General features: G+C 61.1%; 4 protein-coding genes across 6 annotated transcripts; 3 read left to right on the top strand and 1 right to left on the bottom strand.

Moving 5' to 3' along the window:
• The first annotated feature begins 184 nt into the window (after positions 1-184).
• On the top strand, positions 185-7281 carry GBA1 (glucosylceramidase beta 1). Its single transcript, XM_075562688.1, has 11 exons — positions 185-526; positions 888-978; positions 1224-1415; positions 1526-1672; positions 1958-2091; positions 2310-2482; positions 2710-2947; positions 3197-3421; positions 3690-3853; positions 4145-4261; positions 4377-7281. Exons 1-11 carry the CDS (start codon positions 503-505, stop codon positions 4480-4482), a joined length of 1611 nt encoding a protein of 536 aa, XP_075418803.1. The 5' UTR covers positions 185-502; the 3' UTR covers positions 4483-7281.
• Positions 4955-10336, bottom strand: MTX1 (metaxin 1). Of its 2 annotated transcripts, none has more exons than XM_075562691.1 (8): positions 9836-10336; positions 8802-8892; positions 8291-8370; positions 6503-6595; positions 6186-6368; positions 6009-6085; positions 5398-5552; positions 4955-5306 (listed from the first exon to the last, which is right to left on the bottom strand). In XM_075562691.1, the coding sequence occupies exons 1-8, from the start codon at positions 10319-10321 to the stop codon at positions 5092-5094; spliced, it is 1380 nt and encodes a 459-aa protein (XP_075418806.1). In that variant the 5' UTR covers positions 10322-10336; the 3' UTR covers positions 4955-5091. The 2 variants fall into 2 exon arrangements, with proteins under 2 accessions (XP_075418806.1, XP_075418809.1); XM_075562694.1 differs by having other exon boundaries at positions 8823-8892.
• A 766-nt stretch (positions 10337-11102) lies between these two features.
• Positions 11103-20769, top strand: THBS3 (thrombospondin 3). 2 transcript variants are annotated; one of them, XM_075562682.1, is made up of 23 exons: positions 11103-11259; positions 12239-12445; positions 13110-13366; positions 13472-13574; positions 14162-14188; positions 14289-14371; positions 14463-14514; positions 14643-14791; positions 15152-15292; positions 15446-15523; positions 15702-15854; positions 16005-16115; positions 16198-16305; positions 16748-16907; positions 17215-17333; positions 17434-17486; positions 17730-17923; positions 18058-18236; positions 18322-18370; positions 18585-18781; positions 19008-19180; positions 20252-20391; positions 20477-20769. In XM_075562682.1, the coding sequence occupies exons 1-23, from the start codon at positions 11181-11183 to the stop codon at positions 20533-20535; spliced, it is 2871 nt and encodes a 956-aa protein (XP_075418797.1). In that variant the 5' UTR covers positions 11103-11180; the 3' UTR covers positions 20536-20769. The 2 variants fall into 2 exon arrangements, with proteins under 2 accessions (XP_075418797.1, XP_075418798.1); XM_075562683.1 differs by lacking the exons at positions 13110-13366; positions 13472-13574.
• A 2127-nt stretch (positions 20770-22896) lies between these two features.
• On the top strand, positions 22897-27297 carry MUC1 (mucin 1, cell surface associated). Its single transcript, XM_075540757.1, has 8 exons — positions 22897-23036; positions 23499-25246; positions 25342-25397; positions 25491-25621; positions 25721-25842; positions 25920-26069; positions 27012-27033; positions 27146-27297. The coding sequence occupies exons 1-8, from the start codon at positions 22964-22966 to the stop codon at positions 27295-27297; spliced, it is 2454 nt and encodes an 817-aa protein (XP_075396872.1). The 5' UTR covers positions 22897-22963.
• Positions 27298-27938: the final 641 nt, after the last annotated feature.

Below are 27938 nucleotides of genomic sequence, written 5' to 3'. Positions count from 1 at the left end.
GTCCTCGGAGCCTCCCCGATACCCGCACAGATCTCTGCTCTCAGGGGGTCCGAAGGTGCCTCGCACTTCCACCGCACCCCTGCCCGGTGTACAAAGGGTTAACGCGCCCGGCTGCGACCAACTGGAGGTTTGGGAGCCTCCCCGGAGATCGACTTCCAAAAACTCCCTCCACTTGAAACCCCACGGGGCGCGTTATTACACACACACACACACACACACACACGCAGGGGTCACGGTGAGAGGGGCGACAGAGCAGCCGGTCATAATCGCCATCAACCAGAAGGAAGCCAAGTGCCCTACACAAATATGGCCGTGATTGTCTCACCCCGGGTCATGTGACGCTCCTGTCGCCGTCACGTGATCCACCCACACCCGGTGCAGGAATTAACCCAGACTGTAGTTGCCGCCAGGCCCTACATCGCTGTTTTCTCAAGAGGCTCCTCCATCCCTCCCGGGCTCTGAAAGCGCCACAGCCTTCGCCCCGTCTGAGAGCCCGAAGACGATGCTTTCAGATTCTTCCAAAGGCGTGAGTAGACAATTAATTGGCTTTATGTCACTGCTGCTGGAGGCCCAGTCACTCCGGCCCTGGAATTCACTGCAGGACAACAAGCTCTCTAGACCCTTCTTTTGAGCCAGGGCAGATGGAAGGGCGGGGAGAGGTGGAGGGAGGTCCTGGCCGGGATGGAGGACAGAGAGCTGTCACCGGCAGAGGGGAGGCAGGAGTTGGAGGGGTGAGGCTGCACCCAGGTGCCTGTGGCCCTCGTCCCATCCCGAGTAATGGATGGAAACTAGGCCGTGGGTTCCCATAGGCAGCCAAGCCCTGCTCAGAGAAGGGGTTGAAGGGTGGAGAGGGGCTTGCTGGTAGCCACTCCTCACTCTGTTCTCAGGAATGTCCCAAGCAGCCGCCGAGCAGGGTAGGCATCATGGCTGCCACCCTCGTGGGATTGCTTCTACTTCAAGCAGTGTCGTGGGCATCAGGTAAGGGAGTTAAAGGAAGAGAGAGCTGTGCTTTGGCTCTTTTGCTTCCTGATCTTCATGTAGCTGTCTGGGATACTGGGGGAGGGCTTTGGAAACTGCTCAATCCGTCCTTTGGACAGATGGAGACCCACCTTGGAGAGGGGACGCAGGGAGAGGGCTTTTCAAACAGGTGTCCAGTCTCTCTGTCCGACCTCCCTGTCCTCAGCCTTCAGCCCTTGCCTCTGCCTCTGCCCCCTCCTGCCCAGGTGCTTACCCCTGCATCCCTCAAAGCTTTGGCTACAGCTCGGTGGTCTGTGTCTGCAATGCCACACACTGTGACTCTCTTGACCCCCTGAAACTTCCCGCCCCTGGCACCTTCAGCCTCTATGAGACCACACGTAGTGGACGTCGGATGGAGCTGAGTCAGGGGACCTTCCAGGCCAGCCACACAGGCACAGGTAACCGCGCTGACCCTCTACCCCAAGCCAGGCTGTGGTCTTCCCAGAGCCGGCTTACGTCGGTGAGCACTGTGGACTGGCTCGCCCTTCATTCTCCACTGTGCCCCCAGGCTTGCTGCTGACCTTGCAGCCACAACAGAAGTTCCAGAAAGTGAAGGGATTTGGAGGGGCCATGACGGACGCGGCCTCTCTCAACATCCTTGCGCTGTCACCCACTGTGCAGAACAAGCTGCTCAGATCCTACTTCTCTGAGGAAGGTGAGGCAGGGGCATTGAGTCGACACTTTTCCTTGGACCCTGCCTTCTGACCATCACCTGTCTTTTGGATCCTGTACGATTGCCCAGCACTACCCCAGCCCCCCCACGTGCTCAGTGCTTGCAGGCTCTCAGCTTCAAAAGCCTGAGTTTCAGCAGGCACCCGGATCCAAAGGCCTCAACCTTAGGAGCCCAAGTCCCCTTTGGTCCTGATGCAGGCATCATTTTGGAACAGGTACCTCTACTCTGCTGGCTCAGACTGCCTTAACTGGTCATCCTTTTCTGCAGGGATCGAGTACAACATCATCCGGGTACCAATGGCCAGCTGCGACTTTTCCATCCGTACCTTGACGTATGCCGACACCCCTGACGATTTCCAGCTGAGCAACTTCAGTCTCCTTGAGGAAGATACCAAGCTCAAGGTGGGCCATTTTGGCTGCTCCAGACCTTGGTGGTACTGGCACGCTTCCCAGCGGCCAAGAAGCCTCAGGCTAAGTGTGCCAAGAACCATAGAAGCTGGCCCCTGCTGTTTTCCCCTGGGGGTGGGAGGGTGGGGACTGACAGCTGGGCCTGCCGCACTGGTTGGGCCAGTCTGTCAATGTTCCAACTCTGGGTGTCTCTCCTCACTACCCGTCTCCAGATACCCTTGATTCACCGAGCCCTGAATATGACCCAGCGCCCCCTGTCGCTCTTCGCCAGCCCCTGGACATCGCCCACTTGGCTGAAGACCAATGGGGCAGTGAATGGGAAGGGGTCACTCAAAGGCCAGCCAGGGGATATCTACCACCAGACCTGGGCCAAATACTTTGTCAAGTAAGGGAGCAACAGGGTCCTGTCTAGACTGGATCCTCCGGGTTCATACCAACTGTTAACCTGGCTCCACCTCTGACGCCCTCAGTTCACCTCTCAATCAGCCACTTCTTTCCATCAGGCCCTCCATTCTGCCCCCTCCCCCAATTGGTCCTCTCATTCTCCGGGAGAGTGGCGGGTCTCGGTTCCTCTTCTCGGCTGACCTCACCCACACCCTTTCCCACTGCCAGGTTTCTAGATGCCTATGCAGAGCATAACTTGCGGTTCTGGGCGGTGACGGCCGAGAACGAGCCTTCGGCCGGTCTCATCAGTGGGTACCCGTTTCAGTGCCTGGGCTTCACAGCGGAACACCAGCGAGACTTTATTGCCCGTGACCTGGGCCCCGCCCTCGCTAACAGCACCCACCGCAATGTCCAGCTGCTCATGCTGGATGACCAGCGCCTGCTGCTGCCCCATTGGGCCAAGGTGGTAAGGCCCAGGGCTTCCAAGGGTGCCTCAGGGATCCTAACCCACTATCCCCAGCCTTGAGGGGGCCCTTCCCTACCACGTCGTGACTCCGAGGACATCCCTGTATCTAGGCACTCTGGATCGTCAGGCTACCCCAATGGTTGTCTTGATAGCCGCCTTCACCTATCCCTCGCCTCTTCCAGGGCCCTCCAGGCGGGGTCCAGGTTCAGCAGCCTCCCTCCCCAGGAGTCCTGTTCCTTCTCACTGCAGGTGCTGAAGGATCCGGAGGCGGCCAAGTACGTTCATGGCATCGCTGTGCACTGGTACCTGGACTTTCTGGCTCCGGCCAAGTCCACGCTGGGAGAGACGCACCGCCTATTCCCCGACACCATGCTCTTTGCCTCGGAGGCCTGCGTGGGCTCCAAGTTTTGGGAGCAGAGCGTGCGGCTGGGTTCCTGGAGCCGGGGGGTGCAGTACAGCCAGAGCATCATCACGGTGAGCCACCTCGAGCCCTCGCCCAAGGACCCCCCATCTTTCCCGCTGCGGGCTTGCTCTCTGGGGCACCAGGGTTCCCTAGCTTCCCTTCCGGGCCCAGGCACACACACTCCCCCGTCCCTGTGCTTGGCGCTCAGGTAGTTGCAGGTTTCGGGACTAGTGTCAGTGCTCCTCACCCACAGCACCCAGCTCCCTTACTGGGACCCTTAGCCACACCCATCCGCGGGGGCCCAGGCTGGAGTTTCTCTGTGCTCTGCCCCTACCCTAGAATCTTCTCTATCACGTGGCTGGCTGGACAGACTGGAATCTCGCCCTGAACCCTGAAGGGGGCCCCAACTGGGTCCGCAACTTTGTCGACAGCCCCATCATTGTGGACATCGCCAAGGACACCTTTTACAAACAGCCCATGTTCTACCACCTGGGCCACTTCAGGTGAGTGGGGCGCAGGCAGCCACCCGCACTGCCCCACAGAGAGCTGGGAGGCGAGGAGGGTGGGACCCGTGGGAGGGGTACACCATCCCCTCTTGCGCCATCTTGGCAGGAAGTGACTAGGTGCCGTCAGACGTTGCCGGGTCCTAGGGCCGGGCCTAGTTTAGAGCAGACCTCTTAAGGACAGGAAGGAGCCGGAGCCCTGGGACGGAGTGGGAGAGGTGTGATGGGAGCTACTTGGTGGCCCGGGAGGGGCCGGCCAGCATCCCTGACAATGCCTGTCCCGGGTCCCAGCAAGTTCATTCCGGAGGGTTCCCAGAGAGTGGGGCTGGCTGCCAGCGAGACGACCGAGTTGGATGCAGTGGCGCTGATACGCCCCGATGGCTCTGCAGTTGTGGTCGTGCTGAACCGGTGAGCACAGCAGGCCTGGGCATGTGGGCAGCTGCTGCCGGGCAGGGCCGAGAGGCAGCAGGGGCTGGGCCGCCGAGGATGCCCCCCTCAGCTCCCTCTCCCCCTCCCACAACAGTTCCTCCAAGGACGTGCCTCTCACCATTGAGGACCCTGCTGTGGGCTTCCTGGAGACGATGGCGCCAGGCAACTCCATCCACACCTACCTGTGGCGTCGCCAGTGACGCCAGGACAGACGCCCTGGGCAGACAGGCGCCTGGGTCGCACACAGGCATTAAAAGGACAGTCATTTCACACACACTGCATAGCAGGGCTGGGGAGCGCTCACAGTGGTGGAAGCCCACCAAGAGTGGTTTGGGTGACTCACTTTCCCCTCTAGGTGGTGCCAGGGGCTCGGGAAGTCCCCCCACCCCACCCCCTGGCCCCCTCTGCTCGGGTGAGCCTGTGCTCTGGGCTGGTTTTCTGTGGAAACTGGGCCCGGGCCCAGGGTGAGCTCACCGTACAAACATAGGGTTGGGGCGCAGACAGAGGCTGGACCCACAACGGGGCCTGTTCCTCCTTCCTGAAGAGGCTGACAGGCTCCGAGGAGTGGGGGGGAAGACTGCCAGCACCAGGCAGAGATGCAGCTCAGAATGCCAGCACGGTGGACATGCTCGGCACCAGGGAGACCCCAGGGCAGCCCCTTTAAGGAGAGTGTTTGACCTCAGTCCGTGAGCAGGTTTATTCTGAGGAGTGGTGCCCCACTTGTGGCTGTGCTGACAACAGGGGGGTGGGGGCGTACCACCTCTGGAATGCGTGACAGTAGAAAACTCAGTCCAGGGGCTGAGGAAGACTCATTCCTCTTCATCCTCCTCAGCCATGCTCAGGGCGCGGGGCCCAGGGGACCGAGCTGGCGCTGCCCGCTGGATGGAGACAATGCCGCTGAGCAGGGCATAGCCCATCATGGCTGCCAGGCCTGCGAGCACGGACAGGACCTGGCTCCGACGCCGGTAGGGCTCCTCCTCGGTGTCTGGGCCCGCGGGTGCTGGACGTGGGGGTGGTGCCTCAGCTGGCGAGCAAGGAAGGAGAGTGGGCAGGGGGGCTGGTCTCTGTATCCCTGCCCACTCTCCCCAGGGCTGATCCCTTCCCCACTACCTTACCTCCTTCCCAGGGGAAATAGAGGCTGAGGATGTGGCTGCAGTAGGCACAGAGGTTGTGCAGCCCCCGGAGGTGGGCCTGTAGCTTCCCGCTGGGCAGCTTGGTCTGTAGCAGCAGGGCCAAGCAGCTAAAGACAAAGGCGTCCAGGGACGCGGGGCTGGAACAGAGATGAAGTGGGCGGACTGAAGGAGGATGCTGGGCAGAGAGGGGAAGACTGAGCAGGAGGCAGGGACCTGGCCCTGGGAGGCGAAGGGGCTCTTCAGCAGCAGGGCACTGCCCAGGGAGAGAGGACACCCAGCTCTGGCCCTGCTGTCGGCAGGGCTCCCCAGGTGGCGCCAGCCTGGCCCTGAATGCAGTTCTATCCCCAGGCTGCATAAAGGGCGCATTGAGTGCCCACAGCCCTGTGGGCCCCTCCTGGGCCTGGCTGCCCTCCCATTCTCCTGGACCACCGAGACCGCTATGGCCCCACACACGGTCCCACTGTCACCAGACCAATGTCTGTCTCTAGGACCTCTTGTCCAGAGGCCTGTAATGCCCTTGGCCCCACCCCCACCCCCTGTGCCTACATCTGAACCTGTGTCTCCTCCCCCCCCCCACCGGTGCTCAGACTTACGCATCTCCAAAGAAGAATTTCTTTGAACCCAGGCGCTGCGAGAGAAGAGTCAGGCACTCCCGAGCTTCTTGGTACAGCTATAGGGAGGACGCACGGTGGGCTCGGGCTGCAGACACAGGCCGCCCCCCCTCCCGGGCATTTCCATTCTTGCCCACCTCCTCTGGTACCCCGAGGTACCTCCTTCTCCAGCTCTTCCTCGTTCTCCGGCCGGGGTTCCCCACACAGCAGCTGCAGATGTTCCATGTGCTGCCGCTGCATGCGGCCAGGCAGGAAGAAGTTGAGAGGAAAGGGCATCGCCTCTGCGTACCACTTCCGGGTCACTTCCACATAGTTCTTGGTGTCTACCCAAAATGTATGTATCTGGATTGGGGAGGCAAGGAGAGGCAGGTCTGAAGACAGTGGACCAGCTTGGCTCAGGGTGGACCTCTGACCCCTGAACTGACCCCACCTCCCCCCTGCGGGCCTTAAGCGCTGGGTGGGCTGGGCGCACTCACCAGCACCGGAAGCAGCTTCTCTTCTAAGAGGGACATGAAGGCCAGGGTGTCTGCCCTCTGCCGGGCTGACAGGTCGTAATCGGCATTGTACTTCTGTGGAAGAAATAGCTGAAGTGGGCATGGGGGGACTCTCGGGCACGCTGGGGAGGGAGGCATCCTATCTAGTGCCCCCTCAGCCCCTGCCTCAAGTGTAGGACAAGGTAGAGAAGCCTTTCCCACTGAGGCTCCCCTGCCGGGGCCCAGCCAGTAGGCTATTGCTGTTGGCAGACAGCTGAGGTCTTGGAGCCGGCTGGCTGTCAAGGTCCCACGCCCATCTGGGGGCCGGTGGGGGAGGAGGGAGGAAGCCCAGCCACAAACTAGGAGCAGCTCCCAGAGTTTCCACGGAAAGCTGGCAGTCTGCCTGTGGACAGCAGCGTTCTAACAGTAACTTTCCCGATCCAGGCACCGCAAAGCTAGCGGAGTGCAGCCAGGCGCAAGGTGGGCACCAGGCCAGACTTCAGATCTAGGAGACGCCATCCTCAGCCTCCCGGGACCCAGGACCCCCTGGCTTGCTCCCTCACTGCCTGGCCCAGGTGCCGCCACCACACACACATTCCATAGCCCCAGACACCGCCTGTCCTACCTTCCCCAGCCCTCGCCTTTACCCCACCCCTTCCCCTGCTCCGAAATAAGCACTATCCCCAAATAACCTCCAGGAGTGTGATGTCTAAGCGTCTGTGGCCCTCAGTTTCTCCCCTTAATACAGCTGTGCTAGGAAATAAATTCAAAGAAAACTGTAATCTGGAAAGAATATTCATGCATACACAAGGGCAATCAACAAAGTTCAAGGGGTAAATGCCACTTTAGTTTAATTCCACTTTTTCACGAACTTTCTGAAGCCCTTGGGTACATACCGGACCTGAGCAGCAGGACAGCCCCAGCTTGCGGCCATGGCTTTCATTGGAGTTCAACTCTCAAAACCAACCAACCAACCCTTACTGCCATTGAGCTGATGTCATCTTATAGCTACCTTGTAAGACAGGGTCGAACTGCCCCTGTAAGTCTCTGAGACTGTAACACTCCATTGGAGTAGAAAGCCCTGTCCGGTGGTATCGAACTGCTGACCTTGTGGACAGCAGCTGAAATCATAACCACTACGCTGCCAGGGCTCTTACACCCATGCCTCTCAAGCTTTCAGTAATTCCTTAACTGCCTCCCCTCTGATGTGAGCAAGGTGCCACCTTTCATACGGTGTCCCTTCTTAGAACCCAACCATGAGTGCTAGAAAAACTTTGGAAAGAATCCTGGTGAAACTCATCCCCAGGAGCTTGCGGCTCTGGGAAGTGAAATGCCTCACTCAAGGGCACATGGCGAGTGCGGAGCGAAGAGCACAGCCTAAGCCTCCCACTCCTGGGATGCTCCTTCAACTCCCTACCCCCTACGCCAACCCCAGGGCTCTAGGATCTGTACATTCTGAGCCCCAGGTCCAGCCCCACCTGGTCTGAGAGGGGGTCCTCAGCCATCTCTCTGCCCCACCTCTGAGCCAGCTGCTCGTCTGCCCCTTGCAGGGGTCATCTGCCTGCCCTGCCTATTGGGTGGCCTCCAAACACTTCCCCTACCCCTGGAACTTCTCTGGCCCACAGCTCTCTATCACAGCGACACTGTGTGTGCGCTCCTCATCAGACTGTAGCCTCCTTGAAGCTCTGTCACCTGAGTCTCGCTGGCATCTATCTGGCACTCAATAAATATGTTATTCCCATTTGACCGAACTTCCCACACTGGCCAACCGGCCACCCCCAAGCCACCTACCTGTTTCTGAAGGTGGGTGATGATTTTGTGTGGTGTTGTGATGATCTCTCCGTGAGTGGTGCGCAGGGCGGGCAGGGTCCCTGACATTGAGAGAGAAATATGCCCACCAGACTCTCAACCTGCCACTTTGGAGTCACTTTCCAGGCAGAGCCACCTGATAACCCAAAGAACTGCTCCAGAGACTTAACTTGAGTGCAGCATCTTAACTGAAGTCCCTCAGCTGCCGCATCTTTCTCTCAGGGAGCAGCTGGTGGGTTTGAACCACAGACCCAATGGTTAGTAGCCCAACCTCTAACTCAGCACACCACCAGGTCTCCCTGCCAGACCCCCACCCCACGACCCTCGAGCCCGTTCCAATGCACAACGACCCTACATGGTGTCCCAGACTGACTAGGAGGAGCACACAGCCTCGTCTTTCATCTGAGCAGCAGCTGATGGGTTTGAACTGCCGACCTTGCCTATTATATACAACCGCATCCCACCCTCACATGTCCCCCTGTCCATTCCTCACCTCCCCAGAGATGCAAGGTACCTGAAGGGCTCCGCCAGGGGTTGGTGATCTTGTGCACCTTGAGTGGAGCGCCAGTGAATCTGGCATAGGTCTGCAGGGAAAGAGAGCAGGCAGAGAGGGTATGGGGCATGGCTCACACAAGGCAATCAAAAGAACACCTGAAGTGACACACACCTTCTACTTAGTACTTGCGACTTGCCTCATCAAAAAAAAAAAAGGTGCTATTGATCCGTTTTTTTACAAATGGGCCACATAGGATTTACAGATGATGGAGCACGTCCATAATTACAAAACACTGCTCTGTCAACCAGTGAAGCCCCAGGGGCTCTCTTCTTTCCTCCCTATCTGCCTGGTGAACCCCGATACTTGGGAGTCCTCTGATACTTGGGAGCTCTTCCCAACTAGGATCCTTCTTGAAGACTGAAGAACCTACTTAGATGCAGCACCTAAACATGTACTGCCTTTGTTCGCATCTATATCTGCCTGGAGGTCTAATTCACCTTTGCATGCCAGTGTTTGGAATTAGAAAGAGGCCTGGCACACGCTTATGGGATGAGAGAATGAGGTGAACGTCTCTTTCGATTCCAAAGCTTTCTCTGAACCTGACTTTGAGCTTCTTGGTGTAACCAGCAACAGGCTCCACACATGCTTTTTTAGCTAGGAGGAGGAAAAAAGGCAGCGAAGGGGAAGATAGGAATGTCAAATCGTAGACAACCGTCCATCCAGCCTAATACACCTCCGATAGAGACCCGCGCCCAGATAAGGGATCGCTCCAAGGTCACACAGCCCGCGTGGCAGAGCAAAGACCCATCGCCGGTGCCTCCGCCCAGGCCTCTCTCTATTTCTGCACGAAGCCTACGCTGCTAAGGCACAAGGCAAATGAGCCCACATCGGCCACCTCCGCTTGGCCTGCCTCAGTTTTCTGCAAAGCATCCCGTGCCGAGGCGCCTCGGCAAAACTCGGGAGCTCAGCTAGTTCGGATCCCCGCCCCAGTCACCCAGCGGACAACACAGGGCGTCCGCGGCACTCCTCACCAGCACGGTCAGGCTGTCCAGGTCCACGGACGGCAGCCCCCAGCCCCCAGCCCAGCAGAAAAGCTCCGTGGGCGCCGCCATCTTGCCCGCCCTCTGACCCGGAAGTTCCTCCCCCTGAACCAAGGCCCTCGCCGGCCCCGCCCCTCCCGCCGCCCGGCTCCGCGCGCAGCGATCCCCGGCCCGGAGGGCGGCCGGGCGGCGGGGGGCGGGGCCGCGGGCCGCCCGGGTGGGCTCCCGCCAGCCCAGCCAGAAGCGAGCCCCATCGTGGGGAAGGGCCGCCGACCCGAGGCGGGCCGGGGAGTCCGGGCGCCGCGGCCGAGGGGCGCCCCGAACCCGCGAAGGCGTGGCAGGCCTAGGAGAGGGGGTTCTCTGGGGCCTGGGCCGACCCTCCCGGGTCTCGAAAAACTGCACGTGGCCTTGGTTGCTCCGAGGCCCCTCGTGGCCCTTTTCGGAGCGAGGCCCGCGGGGGGGTCCCCCGAGCCGCATGTTTTCCACAGCGCGTTATGTTTGGAGCCGGCCCCGCGCCGCCTGTCGCCATGGAAACAAAACAGGGGCGGCGGCGCGGCCGGAATGGGGCCGTGGTGGGGGGAGGGGCGGCGGGACTCGGGAGCTGTTACCTTGGTAACCAGAACTAGAGACGCCCCTCTGCTTCATCCGGGTCACGGCCCGTACCCCCACCCCACTCCCCCAGTGCACCCCAGTGGCTCCTGGCCTAGCCCTTGTCGTCCTCTCCTGATTTATTCCGATTTCTTCACCCTGACCTCGCTGACCGTTGTACCTCCTACCTCCCACAGGACGCTTTCCAGACTCGAGTGTTCTCAGGAATGAGGGAAAATGGAGGCACAGGCACATGTCGGGGACCCCCCACCCCAATAAAGAGGACTTGCTCTCTGAGAGCAGCCAGTTTCATGCCGTGTGGGCATCCCCTGGGCACTAGGCAAGCTAGTGTCAGCCACTCCCTTGGCAGGCCAGCAGGAGAATCATGCCCACTGTCGCACTGCTCTGCCAGGGGCTCCTGCAGTCCTCAGCTGTGGCTTCCAGGAAACAGTAGCACTTGGTAGAGCTGTGCGCCTAGACACCCCCCACCCCCCAAAGAGAGGATGCTGGAAGAGACTGGCACCAGGGTAGGGGGTCTCCAGGACACTCCCAGGACCCCTGGTTCTGGGAGCTGGGGATGCCTCCAGGGTGATTGGCAGCTCTTTGTTTCAGCCCCCCCTCACCCGCCTGCTGGCCCCCCCCCTCGGCTCTCCCCCCCATCCCTCCGCCCCCCTCTCAGGCTCTCTCCGCCTAGCCTTTTCCCCTCCCAGCCGCCCGCCTGCCAGGGGTAGTGAGCCGGCTGAGCGGCATGGAGACGCAGGAACTTCGGGGGGCCCTGGCTCTCCTCCTCCTCTGCTCTTTCGCGGCTGCCAGCCAGGACCTGCAGGGTAAGCCTGCCTCATCCACTTTGACCTTTCCCTGATGGCTCTGTCTGCCTCTCGCCCAGGTTAGCAGGGAACGTATGGCCAAGGGGAAAGAGGAAGCGTCTTGGAAATGAGCCAGAGGAAAGTGTTATCCTGCCTAGAGTTGGTGAAATTATAGTCCGTCCGGTGGGGAGGGCTGGGCGGTGGGGGTGGGGTGGCGGGAGCTGGTCAGGATGGGTCATGAGGCTAGTGTAGAGCGCTCAGGAGATGGATGCTGGGGTTGGGGCTCCCCGCCATCGGCAGGCACCCGAGTTTGGAAGGGCAGCTCCAAGGTGACTGTACTGTCAGCACTCTGGGCTCCCAAGTCTCCTAGCTCCAGGCTGCCATGGGATGGAGTGGGGGTGGGGACCGAGAGGTCTGGGCACTCTCCCCCGGAGGTCTGGTGGTGGGATGGGCCCCATGGGGGTGGGAGAGGTGGCCAGAGCCGATGACACACAGATTCTTTGCTAGCTGAAGGGGCGACCGCAGATTGGCCAGGACGCAGGAGGCAGCGGGGCTGGGTCCTACGTTCCCGTGGGAGAAAGCCCAGCCAGAGGGCGGCTGGAGCCCTGAGTGGGCAGCTGTTCTCACCCTGAGCCAGCGTGTTGGGCCCCTAGCATGGGAGGAGGGGCACTGGGTTGTGGAAAGAGCCAAACCCTACAGTGGAAAGAAGTTGGCTTCCCATTTCTGCGCTGCGGGGCACCAGGTGCCACCCCTGCCGGGGATCCCACCGCGACTCCCTCGCGCCACCTGGTGGAGGCACCTCAAGCTCACAAGGGAACTCTGCTTCCACGTTCCCAAGTGGGCCTCCCGCTGGTGGGTCCCCAAAGGTGGTAGCCCAGGGCGCCCCCTGGCCAGATCAGTGTTGAGTGAGAAGGTGACTAATGTTCCTGGTGGAGGTGGGAGGGGAAGGTGAGTGCCCAACCCCGAGGGCTGGGTTACCTTGACAACCCCTGCCTGACAGTGATCGACCTGCTGACCATGGGGGAGGCCCGGCAAATGACGGCTGTGGCAGAGAAGATCCGGAAGGCCCTGCTCACTGCTGACGACATCTATCTCTTGTCCACCTTCCGCCTGCCCCCCAAGCAGGGTGGGGTCCTCTTTGGTCTCTATTCTCGCCAGGACAACACGCGGTGGCTGGAGGCCTCGGTTGTGGGCAAAATCAACAAAGGTGACTGACTGCCCCAAGAGCTCCTTCCCTGAAACTGTGGCCCCTCCTCTTTCTCTGGGCCTCCCCTGTGGGACAGGGTGCTGGTGGGGAGTGTTACTGTGATGTCCCAAAGGCAGGGCAACGCCTGGTCCCTGAGGAGAGGGATGTTGCACTTGACCCCAGGGTTCAGAGGCCCCTCCAGTCCCTGGGAGAACTGGTGGCCTTCCTAGCGGATGCATGGAAAAACCTAGTGCACTGAAGAACAGGAAAAGTGCAATCTCAAACCCGCCACTAGCTAGCCCACCTATACAAAGTCATCAGTGCCCTAGTGGTTACACGTTGGGCTGCTGACCAGAAGGTCAGAAGTTCAAAACCACCAGCCACTCTTCAGGGGAAAGACAGGCCCTTTCTACTCCCACAAATGGTTACCGTCTCGGAAACCCACAAGGGCAGGTCTACCCTGAGCTGTAGGGACGCTGTGAGTCGACATGGACTGGCTTGGCAGTGACTTTGGTTTTGGGAGTTTGTATCCAAGGTCTGCAAAGATAGGTAGATTAGATACCTAGTGTCTCAGAGGAAGGGAAGGTTGCCTAGAGAAAGGTGTTTGGAAAAGAATGGACTTATGGCTCAACTAGGAGATGGGGTGTAGCGGGCAATGCCCATACTGATCTCCCTTCCTGGGCAGTGCTGGTGCGGTACCAGCGGGAGGATGGCAAGGTCCACGCGGTGAACCTCCAGCAAGCAGGCCTGGCTGATGGCCGCACGCACACGGCTCTCCTGCGCCTCCGAGGGCCGGCCCGACCGGGCCCCGCTCTGCAGCTATATGTGGACTGCAAACTGGGAGACCAGCACTCGGGCCTCCCGCCACTTGCGCCCATCCCCCCAGCAGAGGTTGCTGGGCTGGAGATACGGACGGGACAGAAAGCCTACTTGAGGGTGCAGGTGAGGCTGATGGGAAGATGCTGCTTCTGAGGAAACCCTGTTACCCTGTTGGAGGAGGAGTTGGCATGTCCTCCTCCCTGGTACCCCTGTCACCCCCCACCCCAGGGCTTCATGGAGTCAATGAAGATGATCCTGGGTGGGTCCATGGCCCGGGTTGGAGCCCTGAGTGAGTGTCCGTTCCAGGGGGACGAGTCCATTCACAGTGCAGGTAACACAGGAAGGGGTGAGCTGACATTCTCCCTGGGGTCCTCAGGGACCGCCATTCTTGAGCCTTTTCCCTGTTCCTGGGGCCTTGGGGCCATCACTCCAAATCTCTGAACTCCAAACATAGCCATCGCAGGCGGGGCTGTTGACACAAATCCCCTTGCTGAGGTTATCCTGCCTGACCCCCAAGGGAGGAAGTGCGAGGTGGCTGAGCTGCGGGCTCCCAGCCCTTCGCTGAGCACGGCCCACCATGCACCTGCTCTCTAAGGCAGGCAGTGGCTCCTACTTCTCCCAGATGGGCCACAGAGAGAGCCCACGGGGGTGGGGGGGGGGAAGCTCTGGAGGAAGGCCATGGGAAGGTCTTGATGGTGGCTGTGCTCTGAGCCAGCTCTCCTGTGGACCCCTGGGTGGCCACCATGGGAAAACCCAGAGGAGCCTGGCTGCGTCGTGTAGCTGCAGCGCCCAAGCCCTTGCTGGCCTCCCAGCCCCCGGCCCGCTGCCCTCTCTCTATGCTTTATTCCAAGCCTCTAGTCCTTTGTCTCTGTCCCTCCTCCTCGCCACTCCCTGACTGTGCTTTCTTCTGGCCTCCAGTGTCCAGTGCCCTCCACTCCATCCTAGGTGAGTGGGGTTTAATGCCCGGGGGTGGCATCGGTGGCAGGGAGGGGCTAGAGCTGTGGCCCCCCACTTCTGAGCCTCTCCACACCTTGGGCCCTGACAGGGGAGCAGACCAAGGCACTGGTCACCCAACTCACCCTGTTCAACCAGATCCTGGTGGAGCTGCGTGATGACATCCGAGATCAGGTCAGGGGTGGGCCAGCAACTGAGGGAGGCCCCAACACTGGGGCTGGGTGGCATTTGCCAACAGCTGATCACCCCCCCACCCCCTCTCCAGGTGAAGGAAATGTCCCTGATCCGAAACACCATCATGGAGTGTCAGGTGTGCGGTGAGTGGGAGAGCAGGGCTGGGCTACAGGTGGCATCATGGCCTTCCCACCCCGCCACACCAGCCAGCTCCCCCTCGTGGCGAGTTGTGCAGTGCCCTGGAGTGGCCCTGACTTTGCCCGCCCACCAGGCTTCCATGAGCAGCGGTCCCACTGTAGCCCCAACCCCTGCTTCCGAGGCGTGGACTGCATGGAGGTGTATGAGTACCCAGGCTACCGCTGTGGGCCCTGTCCTCCTGGCTTGCAAGGCAACGGCACCCACTGCACCGACATCAATGAGGTGTGTGTGGGTGAGCGCTGGGAGGGTGGGATGAATGTTGGTGGAAAGTGGAGGCCGCAAGGCTCAAAGAGGCTGGAGACCAGAGTGGGCATGAGGGGGGCCAGGCAGGGGAGACATAAGACAAAGGCCAGAAGCCAATAGGGAAGAAGCTGGGTAGAAGGGGAGGAGGACTGGGACAGCCGGGTGTGTGTGGGACGGAGTACAGTGGGAGGGGGTGTGTCCCTGGGAACACAGTGAGCCTGGGTGGGGACAGCTGCAGGGAAGGGTGACAAAGGGGGCAAAGGCTGGAGGGAGCATCCAGAGAGGCAGGGCTGGGCTCCCAGGAGGCTCCTCACTGCTGGCTCTTTATCTGGTCCCCAGTGTGCTCATTCGGACCCCTGCTTCCCGGGCTCCAACTGCATCAACACCCTGCCTGGCTTCCACTGTGAGGCCTGCCCTCGAGGGTACAAGGGCAACCAGGTCTCTGGCGTAGGCATTGACTATGCCAGGGCCAGCAAACAGGTCAGGTCGGGCAGGGGGCCTGGCCTCCCAGGGCCTTCTGGGTTGGACTCGGGAGAGGAGGCTGGTGGCTTTGGACTTGGCGTCAGCGTTCAGTGTCTGCTCTGGACCTGAGTGCTCCCCAGACCTGGTTCCACGCCCAGTCTGTCCCCTCAGGTGTGCAGCGATGTGGATGAGTGCAATGATGGGAACAACGGTGGTTGTGACCCCAACTCCGTCTGCACCAACACCATGGTGAGCTAGCAGTCCAGGGCATCTCAGGCAGGGGCACTCCCTTCAGCCTCCCGGGGGCAATGCCTGGAGCAGCTCCTCCAGGTCGCTCTTACTATCTCCCCTTTCTGAAAAATGGGAGCCTGAAGGAGACATTGCAGCAGTTGGCCAGCAGTTTCTGAGTCCTGCTGCCCATTCCTAGGGCTCCTTCAAGTGCGGGCCCTGCCGCCTGGGTTTCCTGGGCAACCAGAGCCAGGGCTGCCTGCCGGCAAGGACCTGCCAAAGCCCGGCCCACAGCCCCTGCCATGTCCACGCTCACTGCCTCTTTGAACGAAATGGCGCGGTCTCCTGCTCGGTGAGCTGGGCCCAGGGCTTGGCGGGTGTCAGGAGATCCCAGAGGGGGCCAGGCAGAGCCCGAGGACATGGTTCTGGCTCAGCCTAGAGCTGGAGAAATGGGGGCAGGGAGCAAGCCCAGCATGCTGACACCACTCTCTGTGCCGCACAGTGCAACGTGGGCTGGGCAGGGAACGGGAACGTGTGTGGGCCCGACACAGACATCGATGGCTACCCGGACCAAGCGCTGCCCTGCATGGACAACAACAAACACTGCAAGCAGGTGGGGGCGCCGGGGGTGGGTGGGCAGGGCCTGGAGCCCCAGCTGCAACTCAGCCAGCCGTCATCTTCTCCGGAACCTACAGGACAATTGCCTCCTGACGCCCAACTCGGGGCAGGAAGATGCCGATAATGATGGCGTGGGCGACCAGTGTGACGACGATGCCGATGGGGACGGCATCAAGAATGTCGAGGTGACTCCCTCGGTCCTCCCCGCACCTCGGAGGCCATGTCCATCATTGCTCCTCTTTTGGCTCTAGGCTGCTCTCTGGGGAGGGGGCCCCAATGCTATTCAAAGCTGCTTAACCAGGGTTGTGGCCCCATAGGGGGCCCCATAACTGAATGTGGGCATTGGTGAAAATCTGACACCAGAAAGCCAAAAGTTAATTCAAAACCCAATGTGTCGTGGATCTGAGGGGCTTCTAGCAGCGGGGTCTTAAGTGAAGGAAGTCTCCGCAGACCTGCTCTGAATTAGACACCTGCCTGGTGCCCCTTCAGGTGGGCTGCATGCAGGCTGGGTGGGCGTGGCTGTGCCAAGCAGCCTGGCCATCGCAGGCGTGGGGATTTTAGGGGTATAGGGACAAAGTGGCCAGTGAGAATCTAACCTTCCTGACCCCATCCCCTCCCCTTGCCTAGGACAACTGCCGGCTGCTCCCCAATAAAGACCAGCAGAACTCAGACACAGATTCCTTCGGCGACGCCTGTGACAACTGCCCCAACGTCCCGAACAATGACCAGAAGGACACGGACGGCAACGGGGAAGGAGATGCTTGCGACAACGATGTGGATGGGGACGGTGCGAGCCTGGGGCAGAGAGGAGGCTGAGAGGGCATGGGGGTAGCGATCAGGGAGGCTAGGACATCTGTGAGAGTCATGGGGAAGTGCGTGTGGATGTGGTCTGGGCCAGGGAGAGGACCAAGCAGCGCATGTCCGTGGAGGAGAAGGTAGGTTTGGAAGTGGGCAGGTCGGAGGGTGTGGCATAGGGCAGACTTCCTGACCAGTCGCCTTGTGGGTGGGCGAGGAGCCAAAGCTTGGGTTCCCACCGGGCTAGAAGTGTGTGCTGTGTTCTGGGCCTAACTTTGCACTGCCCCCGTGTGTTCTAGGCATCCCTAATGGATTGGACAATTGCCCTAAAGTCCCCAACCCCCTACAGACAGACAGGGACGAGGATGGAGTTGGAGATGCCTGTGACAGCTGCCCTGAAATAAGCAATCCTACCCAGGTACAGGGGATTGGAAAGGGCAGGGGGAGGGCAGACTGGCGGATGAAGCCCCAGCCCTCGGGGTGGAAAGTGGCCCGGTGAGAACAGGCCCCTCTCTCAGACAGATGCGGACAGTGACCTGGTGGGAGATGTGTGTGACACCAATGAAGACAGGTAGGGTCCTGGCCAAGGGACTTCAGAAGGCTTCACCGGGGGTGTCTCCTTTCCTCCAGCCTGCTCAGTTCCTGCTAGAGCTCAGCCATCATTCTCCACCATTGTCGAGTAGGGGTCCCTCCCATGGCCACCCCTTCATCCCATAGGGCTGACCACAGGCCTCCGCGAGACATCCCAGTGGTCGAAAGCGGGGTGCGCTGGTGACTTCTGAGCCTCTTATTTGGGGCCTTCTCTCTCGGCCAGTGATGGAGACGGGCATCAGGACACCAAGGATAACTGCCCGCAGCTGCCCAACAGCTCCCAGCTGGACTCTGACAACGATGGTCTGGGGGACGAGTGCGACGGAGACGATGACAACGACGGCATCCCGGATTATGTGCCTCCCGGTCCCGATAACTGCCGCCTGGTACCCAACCCCAACCAGAAGGACTCTGACGGTAAGGCTGCTGGGGTGGCTCTTGCCAAGGCCGCAGGCTCTGCTGGGGAGAAGGGAGGGGTGAAGCAGGGCGAGGCGAGGCAGGGTACCGAGCCATCACCAGGGCCTTCCTGAGCACCCCACCTCCCTGCCCAGGCAACGGCGTGGGGGACGTGTGTGAGGATGACTTTGACAATGACGCCGTGATCGACCCTCTAGACGTCTGTCCTGAGAGCGCAGAGGTGACCCTCACAGACTTCCGGGCCTATCAGACCGTTGTTCTGGACCCGGAGGGAGATGCTCAGATCGACCCCAATTGGGTCGTGCTCAACCAGGTACTCAGGGCAGTGGGCTGGGAGTGAGACCCAGGCTGGGTGGGGACACCTGTACCAAGGCCTTCTCCACCACTTAACCCCCAAGGGCATGGAAATCGTTCAGACCATGAACAGTGACCCTGGCCTGGCAGTTGGTATGTAAGGGACACCCACTCACATGGGTTCTGGATGGAGAAGCCCCACAGGGGCAGGGAGGCTAGGGAGAGTGGAGGTGGGGCAACAAGTTGGCAAAAGCAGCGCAGGCATGCCCTCCACCCCACGGGGGGGGGGGGGGGAGGAGAGGGCCAGGAATGCTCGTCTCTGCCATCAGCAGCGTTGCTGCTCCGACTGCCCCCTCCCCACCCCCAGGATACACAGCCTTCAACGGCGTGGACTTTGAAGGTACCTTCCACGTGAACACGGTGACGGATGATGACTACGCAGGCTTTCTCTTCAGCTACCAGGACAGTGGCCGGTTCTACGTGGTCATGTGGAAGCAGACGGAGCAGACCTACTGGCAGGCCACACCCTTCCGAGCTGTCGCCCAGCCTGGACTGCAGCTGAAGGTCCTCCAATTACTCAGACTCCTTGGCCCAGAACCGAGTCTCACGTTCCCCCTCACCCTAAGACCTCCCTAGGTCCTGCCTAACTAGGAGGTCTGCTCCCTGAGACCACCAGCACCTTCTCCCGAGCATCCTGAGCCCTTCCCCACCTGCCCTGTTGCCTCCCGCCTCCACCCTGCCACTGTGGCCCTTCAACATGTCTTCATCATCCTCCCACCTCCACCTCCAGGCAGTGACATCAGTGTCTGGGCCAGGCGAACACCTCCGGAATGCCCTGTGGCATACGGGTCATACCCCCGACCAAGTGCGGTTGCTGTGGACTGACCCACGAAACGTGGGCTGGCAAGATAAGACCTCCTACCGCTGGCAACTGCTGCACCGGCCTCAAGTTGGCTACATTCGGTGAGGGGAAGGGCTGAGCCTTCCTGGGGGCTTCCAGGCCTGGCTGTTCCTTCTCCTTCAGTGGAGACTTACCATGACCTTACCTGTCCTTCATTCCTTGGGACCGCTGGCTGGGCCAGGGCTGCTTCTCTCCCCGGTCCATTTACCAGACACACCTTACTGCTGTATTCTTGCTGATGGCAGGCAGCCTGGGGACTGGCTGGCAAGCCCTTCTGTGCTGGGACTCAATGTCCTGTGTGGTCCTCCAGGGTTCTACAAACCCCAGCTAATCTGTGGAGGGGCCCATCTCACCCAGCCCCTTAAATTCCAGCCCACAGCAATCCTACCTAGGGCTTCTGATGCTTGAAGGCTTTGTGGGAGCAGTCAGCCTCATCTTTCTCCCAAGGTGCGGCTGGTGGATTTGAACTGATAGACTTTTGGTAGGCAGCCCAGCGCTGACCCACTGCACCATCAGGGCTCCTTGCCCCTTCCATGGTCCAGTCAAAAGCTCACCTCACTAAGTCTGGCTCCTGCCAGACAGAAGAGTCAGGCTGGTGCACCCCCTAAGGCGGGCAGTCGGGCATTTTGGCCACCACTCTGCATTTCCCTGGGACTAGTGGCCCCAGTAGGTGGGGAGGTGGCGCTGCTAAAGGCGGAAAGCTGGTGCCAGGATGGGCGGGGAGCCGGGTCTGCCTGGAGGCTGGAATATCCACTGTCCAGAACTCAAGAGTCCAGGAATCTGGGTTGGTTCCCCTTTAAGGTGCTTGGGGGCTGTGGGGGGCCAGGGCAGGGGATAGGGGAGAGGTGGACTGGAGCCTGGGAGCCTGGTGACTTCACCCCCTAGTCCATTGTGCTCATCGTCATGGCAACTCAATCCTAGCTAGAAATGCGGCTTGTGCTTTGAGATGCAAAGGGGGCCGGACAAAGAGCCTGGGGCCCCTGGCCTGAGAAAAAGTACCCTGCCCTCCCCCCACCCACCCTTCTCTCTGGGGCCGGGTGAGCTCCCGGGGGCTGGAAACGGGCAGGGCCAAGCACCCGTGCTGCTGCGCCTACAGGTTCCCCAGCACCAGTGGACACCCCTTTCCTGGACAGGGTGAAGCTCTATGAGGGGTCCCAGCTGGTGGCAGACTCTGGGGTGATCATTGACACATCCATGCGAGGGGGGCGTCTCGGCGTATTCTGCTTCTCCCAAGAAAACATCATTTGGTCCAACCTCCAGTACCGATGCAATGGTGAGGCTCCAGCCCCAAAGACGCCTGCGCTCCAGCCCTGCTGGAGAAGCCCCGCGCCCTGACCCTCCCGTCTCCCCTTCCGCAGACACAGTGCCCGAGGACTTTGAGCCACTCCGGAGGCAGCTGCTGCAGGGAAGGCTGTGACGTGGCCGCCAGCAGACTCAGAATCCTGATTGTAGACCCTTGGGATCCGTCCTGGAGACCCGGGGGTCTAATCTACAGCCCCTCACTCGGCCACACACAGACTCTCCTTCCGCGCCCATCAGGAGGGGCTGAGAAGGGGAAGACTTGCAGGGGCATTTCTCAGGCACCCACCCCGGAGCCTAACTGCCCAGGAAAGATCGCTGCCCGCTGCCATAAAGTCGCGTTGTTTTCTAATCCCGTGCGATCGCCTACTTCAGGGGCGCTGCCGGCCTGTGTGGGGGAACAGGGAAGCGGCCCAGGAGGATGGAAGTTGGGAGAGAAAGTTAAGAAACCTCCGGGAAGTTGGGCAGCGGGCGGGGAAGGCGCCGGTTGGGGTCAGGCGAGGGAAGAGGTGCCATCGGAGCTGGCTGAAGCCCGCTCAGCCCCACTTACTCACGGCGGCGGCGGCACTCCAGTCCGTCCGAGATCAGCCGGGCTCAAAAGTCAGGAGGGCTGGAGCCGCCCCGCGGGGTAAGGGGGTCCGGGGGGCCGAGGGGGCCGGAGGCCGGGACGAGTGCAATATTGGCGGGGCAAAGAACAACACTGCACCGCGTCCCGTCCCTCCCGCCCGCCCGGGGCCGGCATCCCGCTCCCCACCGCCGGAGGAACAAACGGGGGTGAGCTGGCAGGTGGGCTCCCCTTGAAGGTCAGAGAGAGGGTGGGGGAGAAGGGACGGGAGGAAGGCAAGGCCACGGAACCCCGGCAGGCCGCTCTCCGACGCCCAGACGGTGAGCGCGCTTGTCCTTTAAATACTCAGACTGCGCCGCGGAGCCGCCGCCATGGTAACGCGTGTCCCAGCAACCGGGGTGAATGGCTGTTGCCTGGCAACGCGGGGGGGCCGGAGCCGCCCCCAGCTCCTCGTGCTTTCTCTGCCGCGGCTCGGGGACGCCCCGCCTCGCCTCGCGCCGGCCCGCGACCTGCGTGCTGACGTGCGCCCGGCCCCCAGTGCGCGCGGGGTCCCCGCCGGCCCCCAGCCTCCAGGGCCGCTCCCTGCACGTCTCCCCGGAAAGCACTGCTCTCCCGAGGCGCCGCCGCGACCCGGGGCCACCCTGCAAAATGTCACTCGGCTCTCCCAATTTACGAGCCCTCGTGTACACCTCTACCCCCGCCCCCCAAGTCTGCTGTCAGCAACCCTCTCTGTACACCCGAACAAGACGCCAGAGCGTTCTGTCCCCTGCATGCCCTCGGATACCATCATCCCGGCACCCCACCTACTCATAAATACCTAACTGCCCCACAGCCCCGTCCCAGGTCCCTCCCACATTCCGACGGCCTCTCACATTTCCCGCGTGCCCCTTGCACAAACCTCAAGACCTCACCTACTTCCCGCCAATTCCCGGCGTCAACCCCCGCGCCCCACTGTGCCCTTCCCGCCGCTCCAGGCCCTGCACTCGGGATCTTTTTCTCTGCCCTTGACATTGAGCCGGCCTTCGCAGCTCTCTGCCCCGCGCCCGCGTGCTGCCCAGTGCTCTGCCCCGCCGCCCCGCACTGCCCGGCCGGCCCGCGTGGCTCGGTGGCCGCCAGAGGGCAGGAGCGCCAGGCGGCCGGCTGCGCTGGAGGGTGGAAGGCAGGCTGGGCAGGGCAGGGCAGGGCCGACCCCCGGTTCCTCGAGCCGGGCTTTGGCCTGCTTTAAGTGGAACTATGCCTTCCCCGCTCCCGCCCGCGAGAGACCGACCTGCTGGAAGGCCCGCCTCGGGCGGGCGGGGGCTGTGGGTTTCAGGGTAAAACCGCACGCACGGGGAACAGGACAGGACAAGGAACGGTTAGAAGGGTGGGGCTATTCCGAGAAGTGGTAGCGGGGGGAGTCCACCACTAGCACTTAATCCACTAATTATTAAACCCTTCCCTCCCCAGCCCCCCAGCCCTCAGACCGGGGCTTGGATAAGAGCCGGAAGAGGAACTGAATGGAGGGTGTCAGAGTGGGTTCAGAGTGTTGTTGTCCAGGACCCTGACTTAAGTCTCCGTGCCCTTCTCTCACCCTCCCTATTGCTGTCAGGCCAGAAACGAGAATCATGGGGGCTTGGGACCCCAAGGCGCCCCACCACATGCGTGTGTACACTCACACACACACACTCACACTCACACACACTCTCTCTCCTGTAGCTAGGGAGTGGTTGTGAAAGGGGGGAGGCCAGCTAGAGAACAAACAGGTTATGAGAAGGTTGAGTGATTGGAGCCCCAAGGACCTGAGGGGCCAGGAAACTGGGGAGGAGGAGGAGGAAAGAGAGAGGGAAAGGGGGAGGAGGCGGGTAGTTTGTCACCTGTCACCTGCTCCGGCTGTGCCTAGGGCGGGGGACTGGTATAAAGCAGCAGGCGCCTGTGACTGCTCCACCTCACCGCACCAGCAGCGCCTACCTGCCTGAGTCAGCTGTGCCCCCTCCCCGCCACCATGTCCCCCACCATCTGGACCTGGGGCCTGAAGTCCTCGTTCTTCCTCCTGCTGATCCTACCAGTGGTCACAGGTGAGGGGTACATGGGAGGAGGGGCTGCCCTACTCATGGTATTCCAGAGGCTTCTGTGGGGTTGGTTCCGGAAGATGGCACCAGAAGACACAGGAGTAGTAGACAGGGGTGGCCCCCATCTGAACCAGAATGAAGGGGAGGAGCAGAGAAGGAAAGTGGGTGTCATTGGGCAATTGAATTGAATAGCCTCAGAGGACTCTGATGTGTGTGTGTGCGGGTGGTGGGGGTGATTTAAGAGAGGTCATGGGAGTTGAAAAATGGACAAGCCAGGAGCAAAGGGGCAGAGGGGGTGGGGCGGCATTACCATGAAGAAGGAGCAGGGCCAGCTAGCCCAGGATCCGCCTGGCTGGCCGCCTTCTCCCCAAATCCTCTCGGCATTACTTGTTAGCTGGCAGAAGTTACGTTTTCTCCTTGCTTGGGTTTGCCCTCCAACTCCAACTCTGTGACTTCCATTTCTCACAGCCGTCGCAAAGAACTCCCAGAACAACAGTACAGACACACCCACGCCCCATAGTAACCCAACAGCCAGTACTTTGAAATCAGCCAGCAGTGTAACCCCCAACCACAACGTGGATGCCTCTTCAACCAACCCTGGCACCTCAAATCTGAGGACCAGTTCAGGTTCCACCCAGGCCACCACCCCTACACCACCCTCCCATGCCTCTGCATCCCACCACGACAACTCCACCGGGGCCACCACCGCCTCTGCAGTCCACCATGACAACTCCACCGGGGCCACCACCGCCTCTGCATCCCACCATGACAACTCCACCGGGGCCACCACCATCTCTGCATCCCACCATGACAACTCCACCGGGGCCACCACCATCTCTGCAGCCCACCATGACAACTCCACCGGGGCCACCACCGCCTCTCCAGTCCACCACGACAAGTCCACCGGGGCCACCACCGCCTCTCCAGCCCACCATGACAACTCCACCGGGGCCACCACCACCTCTGCATCCCACCATGACAAGTCTACAGGGGCCACTACCGCCTCTCCAGCCCACCACGACAAGTCCACCGGGGCCACCACCGCCTCTGCAGTCCACCATGACAACTCCACCGGGGCCACCACCGCCTCTCCAGCCCACCACGACAACTCCACCGGGGCCACCACCTCCTCTCCAGTCCACCATGACAAGTCCACCGGGGCCACCACCGCCTCTCCAGCCCACCACGACAACTCTACCGGGGCCACCACCTCCTCTCCAGTCCACCATGACAAGTCCACCGGGGCCACCACCTCCTCTCCAGCCCACCACGACAACTCCACCGGGGCCACCACCGCCTCTCCAGCCCACCACGACAACTCTACCGGGGCCACCACCTCCTCTCCAGTCCACCACGACAAGTCTACCGGGGCCACCACTGCCTCTCCAGCCCACCACGACAACTCTACCGGGGCCACCACCTCCTCTCCAGTCCACCATGACAAGTCCACCGGGGCCACCACCTCCTCTCCAGCCCACCACGACAACTCCACCGGGGCCACCACCGCCTCTCCAGCCCACCACGACAACTCTACCGGGGCCACCACCTCCTCTCCAGTCCACCATGACAAGTCCACCGGGGCCACCACCTCCTCTCCAGCCCACCACGACAACTCTACCGGGGCCACCACCTCCTCTCCAGTCCACCATGACAAGTCCACCGGGGCCACCACCTCCTCTCCAGCCCACCACGACAACTCTACCGGGGCTACCACCTCCTCTCCAGCCCACCACGACAAGTCCACCGGGGCCACCACCACCTCTCCAGTCCACCACGACAACTCTACCGGGGCCACCACCTCCTCTCCAGTCCACCATGACAAGTCCACCGGGGCCACCACCTCCTCTCCAGCCCACCACGACAACTCTACCGGGGCCACCACCTCCTCTCCAGTCCACCATGACAAGTCCACCGGGGCTACCACCTCCTCTCCAGCCCACCACGACAAGTCCACCGGGGCCACCACCACCTCTCCAGTCCACCACGACAAGTCCACCGGGGCCACCTCCTCTCCAGCCCACCATGTGACCTCCACCATTAGCACTAGCGGAGGCGCTGTTTCTCCAACCACCTCCCATCACAGCACGTCTTCCCAATTTGTCAGGATCTCCATCTTTTCCCTCTCTTTCCACATTACAAGTCTCCCGTTTAACTCTTCCCTGGAAGACCCCAACTCCAACTACTACCAAGAACTGCAGAGAAACATCTCTAAGTTGGTGAGTATCAGCTCCCCCCCACCCCCCCCGCACTCGCGTAGTCCCTCGTTCTCAATCCACTAGCACCAGTCCTAAGCCCTTGGCCTTCTTTCTAGTTTTCACAGATCTATGCACAGGAAGCCTTCGTAGGCGTCTCTCAAATCCTGTTCAGGTACAACACTGGGGAGTGGCGGTGTGGGAGAGGAGGGGCTGGGACTTTTGGGGGGACCATGTGAGATGCAGTTGCGCGTCTCCCTGTGCCCAGTCCGGGATCCGTGGTGGTAGAGGCCGCTCTCGCCTTTCGAGAAGGCACCACTGACGCCGACAGCGTGGAGCAGCGATTTGTCCAGCAGACAAGTGAACACAATGACACCTTGTCCATCTCCAATATCAATGGTGAGACCCACCAGCATCCGGGTCCCTGCTCTCCTCTTCTGGGCCTGGGGAGGGCCCTCGGGTCTTAGGAAGTCACCTGACCTCGGTTTCTCCTTCCAGTGCAAAAGGTGTCCTTTGCTCCCTCTGCCCAGGCCGGGTCTGGGGTGCCAGGCTGGGGCATCGCCCTGCTGGTGCTGGTCTGTGTCCTGGTCGCACTGGCCATCATCTATGTCATCACCCTGGTAAGTGCCATCTCTGGCCCTGACTGCCTAGCCCTCCCGAAGGTGCCCCACGAGCCCCCTAACCTCTGGTCTCACAGGCCTTTTGCCAGTGCCGTCGCAGGAGTTATGGGGAGCTGGACATCTTTCCAGCCCGTGATGCCTACCACCCTATGAGCGAGTACCCCACCTACCACACCCATGGGCGTTACATACCCCCCGGCAGTGCCAAAGGAAACCCCTATCAGGAGGTGAGAATGGCCCAGGGGGTGACAGGGTGCTTGGCTGGGCAGGGGTTCCAAGGGAGTTCATGAAAACTTCCACAGTCTTGGGAGAGGTGAGAGGCGACTGGAGGTCAGCAGTGTAAGGCTGACATGGAGGCCATGGGGGTCAGTGGAGTTCCGGGGTGGACTGGGGTGGTGGTGGAGGAGAAGGCCTGGGGCAGAGACAGGCTAGAAGGGGGCCCAAAGTCGGCTGGGAGGGCTCCATTCCCCACATTCCTGTGGGCACCGCCTGGCTGAGCTGGTTGCCCAGAGGTGACTGGGTGGGGCGCTGCACCTCAGGGAGCCTTTCCTGCCCATGTCCACAGGACTCAGCACCTGTGTCCCCTCCCATTTTCTAAGAATGGAAGGGAGATGGAGAAAGGTGGGGTGGGGGTGTCACATGTGAAGGTGTGGGTCTTGCCAAGGCTTCTGAGCAGGGCAGGCTTCCTGCTCTCCTTTCTCAGGACCATTCCCCATGCAAGCACAGAGGGCCCGCTGCTGGACCACTAGGGACCCTCGTGCTTTTCCCAGGGGACCTAGTAAATGATTACTGTAGCCACCTGGGGCTAGAGTGCCGCTCCTGTGGGGGAGGCGAGGCTTTGCCTACCCCATTTCTCTTTCCCCTGGAGACCTCCCATTCCCAGTTTCCACTACCCCTCCTTGGCAGGAGGACCAGAGAATGGAGGGAGAACAGGGCTGGGCAGAGGGAGGGAGGGAGGGAGGGAGGGAGAGAAGGTGGTGTGGGGGCTGGTTGAAGTCAAAGACTGGGAAGGAGGGAGGGAGGGTGGTGGTGCTAGGGGAGGAGGTGTGTCCTGTTTATAGTCACCTGGTTGCCCTGGGGCCAGCAGGTGCTCCCTCAGAATTAACCATTTGGGGACTGGCCAGGCTCTTGGGACTGTTACCCCAGCCTAACCTCTGTCCCTCATCCAGAACCCCTTCTCCCTGCACCCAGGTAACTGCGGGCAATGGGGGCAGCAGCCTGTCCTTCACCAACCCAGCTACCACCTCTGCAGACTTGTAGGGACTTCTGGGCCAGCAGTTCCTGCCTGCTTCTGGTTCCTCAGGCCAGAGCCCTGCCGCCGCCACTGCTGCCCCTGTCAGGGAGGCGGTGAGCAGCCTCCCTGCGGGGTCCCTCCTGGTTCTTGAAGACATGGGAGCCCTGGTGAAGCCCACCCCTGGCGAAGGGGAGATGCCCAGGGCAGAAGCTGCTCCCTGATGGGAAGGCCAGCCCAAAGAGCCCCAATGGTGGGGCTAGAAACCTGAACTTGGCTGAATAAAACTTAGGCCTCTTTTCCTCAACAGCTTCTGCTCTTTCATCCATGGTCCAGAGGGCGTGTGAGGGGGTAGTGAGAGGGTGCCCCGAAGGAGTCTCTGGGGAGGAGGCTGGGAGGCAAGAAAGAGGGGGGCTCATTTAAGGAGGAACAAGAGGCATGGAGAGGGGACACTGGGGCCCAGGGTGGCTGGAAGTTCCCTCTCTTCCATCCCTGAGATCGAGGAGGAAGGAGGAAACGAAACCTGGGCTGGCTGGCTGGCAGCGAGGAGGCTGCAGTGACCAGACTCCACCTGAACTCTCGGTCCCCAGCTCCAGGTTTCACCTGTGTGCAGTGGCCCTCGCCCTGCTCTCCCCTGGCATGGTGCCCCCAGGCAGCTCTATTTTTAGCTGCCCGGGTGTGAAGTAAATCCTTGGGTAGCGATAACAGTGGCAGAGTCAACAGGGGTTTGATAAGCTAAGCAGGGTTGTGTCAGATCCATCACTGATGCCAGGCCTGGTTCCCCCTTAGCCCCCACCCCTCACTCCTCACTGCCCCACCCATCTTGCTGACTCTGGGGTCCACTGCCCAGCACCCTGGGAATGGG

Source organism: Tenrec ecaudatus, chromosome 1, assembly GCF_050624435.1.
Source record: "Tenrec ecaudatus isolate mTenEca1 chromosome 1, mTenEca1.hap1, whole genome shotgun sequence".
Taxonomy (NCBI): domain Eukaryota; kingdom Metazoa; phylum Chordata; class Mammalia; order Afrosoricida; family Tenrecidae; genus Tenrec; species Tenrec ecaudatus.
The sequence above is the reverse complement of the archived record's forward strand: the minus strand, read 5'-3'. Positions and strand labels throughout refer to the sequence as shown.